We start from the raw sequence: 4,132 nt of genomic DNA, 5'->3' as shown, positions 1-4,132 counted from the left end.
GGTCCCAATTTTACTGGCGCAGAACCGGTCTTGGTTTTTGGGGTCCTCCCGGTGAGGGGAGGTGAGCGACCTAAACTGCTATATCAATCTATTTTCGTGAGCCTCCCGGCCATGTATCTTCTCTTGGCAGGTCCTGAAAGGTCTGCTTTGCTTTCTCATTGATGCCTTGCTCCGTCCTACCTTTCAGTCAGTGCAGGCTGGGAATCTCAGCAAGCAAGCAGGTTTCCAAGCTACCTTTGTACAATATTCAGATGCAGACACACGGTGGAGTGTCATCCTTCGCATATCACATTGACCAGGGCCATTCCTCGCGTGTTCTTTGAGAGCCTATCAAACCATGATCAAAAGGAACAGATCTCCTTTCATGCTAATCTATGCTAATCTCGACATTGCCGGAAGAAAGAGCCTGTGAACTATCCAAGATTATGCTGTAATGCATGCACGCTGGCGGGTCTTCAGAATGGTGGCTACGGTCTTTTTGTTCCATTAGTCGAACTATCCAAGATTATGTAAAACAGGTGTAACACATGCAGGGAGGGTCTTCGGAATGGCGGGTCCGTGGATTATCTCCAGAACAGGTTCTACACGACTTCCGACTCGGATTTGCCAAAATATGTCATATGATCACGGTTCTCGACGATATCTACGACACCTTCGGAACAATGGAGGAGCTCGAACTCTTAACCGCAGCATTTAAGAGGTGATATCTGGGGAGGCCTATTTCATACATATAATTCTTATGTATTTTTAATAACTTTACCTTCAAATTAAGAAAAAGTATACTAATCCTTCTCGATTTTAAATAAGTAACTTTCCTTTCGAATTAAGAATATGTATTCTACTAATCGAGTCAACGAATATTACCATTGCATAAATTGTGTATATAATGATCAGATGGGACCCGTCTTCAATAAAGTGTCTTCCAGATTATATGAGAGGAGTGTACATGGCGGTTTACGACAACATAAACGAAATGGCACGAGAGGCACAGAAGATTCAAGGCCGAGACACAGTCAGCTATGTTCGACAATCTGTATGAACAATTATAGTAAAGCATACAGGTAATACAAATATTTCTTTGTGAGAACCTTAACTTGGGGAAATATTTCACCCAGTATGATCAGTTATTTTGTTTCGCTTGTTCATGTGCCTGTGCAGTGGGAGGATTATTTTGATTCGTCTATGGTAGAAGCCAGGTCGATTTCCACTGGTTATCTTCCGACGTTCGAGGGGTACCTTGATATGTGCCATCCTTCGACTCAAAGGTGACACTCAAGGCTACATGGTATTCCTCATAACCTTTTATAGCAAATCAAATCAAATGGAATATGTTGTGGATTTATTCATTTTTTATTGCAATTTAGAATTGGGATACATATGATAGTGACAATGGCATTGTGAATGCAGGCGGACAGGGCGCGTGGAGAGGAAGCTTCGTCCGTAACGTGTTATATGAAAGACAATCCTGGAATAACAACAGAGGAAGATGCTGTCAATCACATCAATTCTATGGTCAATGTGTTAACAAAGGAACTGAATTGGGAGTTACTTAGACCCGACAGCATTATTCCCATCTCTTACAAGAAGCCTGCGTTTGACATTTGCAGAATTTTTCATCACGGTTACAAGTACCGAGATGGGTTCAGTGTTGCAAGCATTGAAATAAAGAAGTTGGTAACGAGAACCATCGTTGAAACTGTGAGTTCGTAACAAGACCTGAAACGTACAATAAGTTCCCAAGTTTCTGATTTTGCTACCTAAACCTGGAGATCTCTGATTTTGCTACCGTGTTCTTTTTGGTCAGCTAATAGAGACGTCCATATCATAATGGTCATATGGAGTAGGTGGTGGAATTGATTGGAAGCATGGAAAGATACCATATTACATTATAAAATATGTGGCTGTATCTTATAAAATATGTGCGTTCATGTCAATCTATTTTATTGGTTATATTTGATAGCACTTCGATAGAGTGTAAGATAATCAATCTAGAGCCAGGGATAACGCTCAAAGCACTGGTTCTGGTTAATCAAGCGAATCACCCGGATCAACTGCTTAGTCGATCAAGCTCATTGGTTGAACTAAGAGCTTACATTATAAAATATGTGGCTTTATCTTATAAAATATGTGCGTTCATGTCAATCTATTTTATTGGTTATATTTGATAGCACTTCGATACTATTTTATTGGTTATATTTGATAGCACTTCGATAGAGTGTAAGATAATCAATCTAGAGCAAGGGATAACGCTCAAAGCACTGGTTCTGGTTAATCAAGAGAATCACCCGGATCAACTGCTTAGTCGATCAAGCTCATTGGTTGAACTAAGAGCTTAGTGCAGGGACTCGCTGCATCGAAGCCACCCTTGTTTTTATTTGGATTCACAAAAGGTCCCTAGTTACCGATAGAATCTAAATTGTACGTTATATTTTGCATAATTTGATTTAAAATTTTTATTTTCTAGGTAATGTGAGTTGCATAATTTGATTTAAAATTTTTATTTTCTAGGTAATGTGAGTCACATTTAATAGTGTACATATAGTTTGTATAATTTGGTTGAAATTTTTATTTTCTAAGTAATGTGAATTTTAGGATAACTAGCCACACCAACACTCATGGTTGGATTTTTTCCCAAACAAAACATGTTGTCACCATGTGCTCTATACCTCATGGGCATAATAGATTTCAAGTTATTAATAGCTAATATTACAGTATTCAATGTTTTATAGTTAAATAATTTTTTATGACCATATTCACAAAAATTACCAATAAAATATTATGTGTATGATTTAAGCTTTGTATTAAGTCAAAAGTTATTTACCATATAGATTTCTTATTATAAAGCTAATGTAATATATTGATATTGACTTGGTACATTTGCGGAATTTTGAGGTCTAAAATGGATATCCTAAGCCAAATAATTAAATATTTGTTAAGATAATAAAATAAAATTCATTATTTTTAAAGGAAAAGAAAAACATTACATTTTTTAATTTTATTTTTTGCTTAGCTTCTCATAGATTTACTCCAATGTTAAATATTGATATCGACTATAAATGTTGCATCCAATGATTACCCATTCTACATACTTTTGAGTAGAGCCACACTAAAAAATTCGAAAATGCATGAAAAATGTGTTTGTCAAAACAAACATGGTTTTCCATGCATTTTCATTTTTACAAAACATGTTTTTTCATGCACTTTTGTATTTTTTGGACTAGATCTACTCAAAATTATGTGAAGGGTGTACTTATGGGATATAGAATTTAATTTTGCATTCAATGGGTGTCCACACTCAACATTTGGGAAAATATAAAAAGGAGATAAAATAATTTATTTCTTTATTTCTTTTGTGAAGATAATTTCTATTATCTCACAGAAATAGAGTATATAAAAGGATTGTATATCTCTAGTAAATCTCTTGCATGAGATACCTAATCATAGCCAAAGAAATATTCTCCTTAAAAGGGACATAGAGAGTTGGGAGCACATTGTTATAAAATTATCCATGTTGGAGCTAGCACAAATGCCTAATTGGACATAATATACATAAAGAAGAAAACAAAGAAAAACAACCAACATTTGCAGTTCACTGTTAATCCATAAGGTGAGTTTCTGATCTTGCCACTGGGATGGGGTCCGATGGTCAGGATTGTAAATGTTTTTGTGCAAATTTTGTAATGATTGCAGAATGCCCAAACAAAGTTTGTGGTGATCAAGGATCATCCTCCCTAATAGAAATCTCATTTGCTAATGCATATCCACCATTTGCATGTATTGGTTGAATTAGCCCCTTGTATACCCAGTGTCAAGTATCTAGTTTATCGATTCCTTCATCGGATCTTTTTTAAAGAGAGATGTTATATGGAAAGAGGCCTCCCCTTCCACCTGGGTGATTTCTACCCAAATATGATTTCCGGTCAATTATTGATATTAAGAAGAAAAACCTTCTATGTGGTAATGCAATGAAGTGTTTCCTTACCAGGATTTCTCATAATAATATGTATCTCATTGTCTGATGTGGACCCTTTTTCATAACATGACTATGAAGCCTAGAAACATTTTGGCAATGAACCACACCTCCTCCCAATAAAATGCATTACATAACTTCTTAACACTTCCCACTTGGGGT

General features: G+C 36.2%; 1 protein-coding gene across 1 annotated transcript; it reads left to right on the top strand.

Annotated features, from left to right (window-relative positions):
• Positions 1-518: 518 nt before the first annotated feature.
• On the top strand, positions 519-1,273 carry LOC149170884 (monoterpene synthase like 1, chloroplastic-like). The gene is made up of 3 exons (XM_089427378.1): positions 519-700; positions 895-1,033; positions 1,159-1,273. Exons 1-3 carry the CDS (start codon positions 528-530, stop codon positions 1,267-1,269), a joined length of 423 nt encoding a protein of 140 aa, XP_089283504.1. The 5' UTR covers positions 519-527; the 3' UTR covers positions 1,270-1,273.
• The last annotated feature ends 2,859 nt before the right edge of the window (positions 1,274-4,132 follow it).

The sequence above is a fragment of the Pinus tabuliformis genome, chromosome 4_2 (genome assembly GCF_031772625.1).
Source record: "Pinus tabuliformis cultivar Carrire ecotype Pingquan chromosome 4_2, CPIR1, whole genome shotgun sequence".
Lineage (NCBI taxonomy): Eukaryota > Viridiplantae > Streptophyta > Pinopsida > Pinales > Pinaceae > Pinus > Pinus tabuliformis.
Note: the sequence above shows the minus strand (reverse complement) of the source record. Positions and strands in the feature narration are given on the sequence as shown.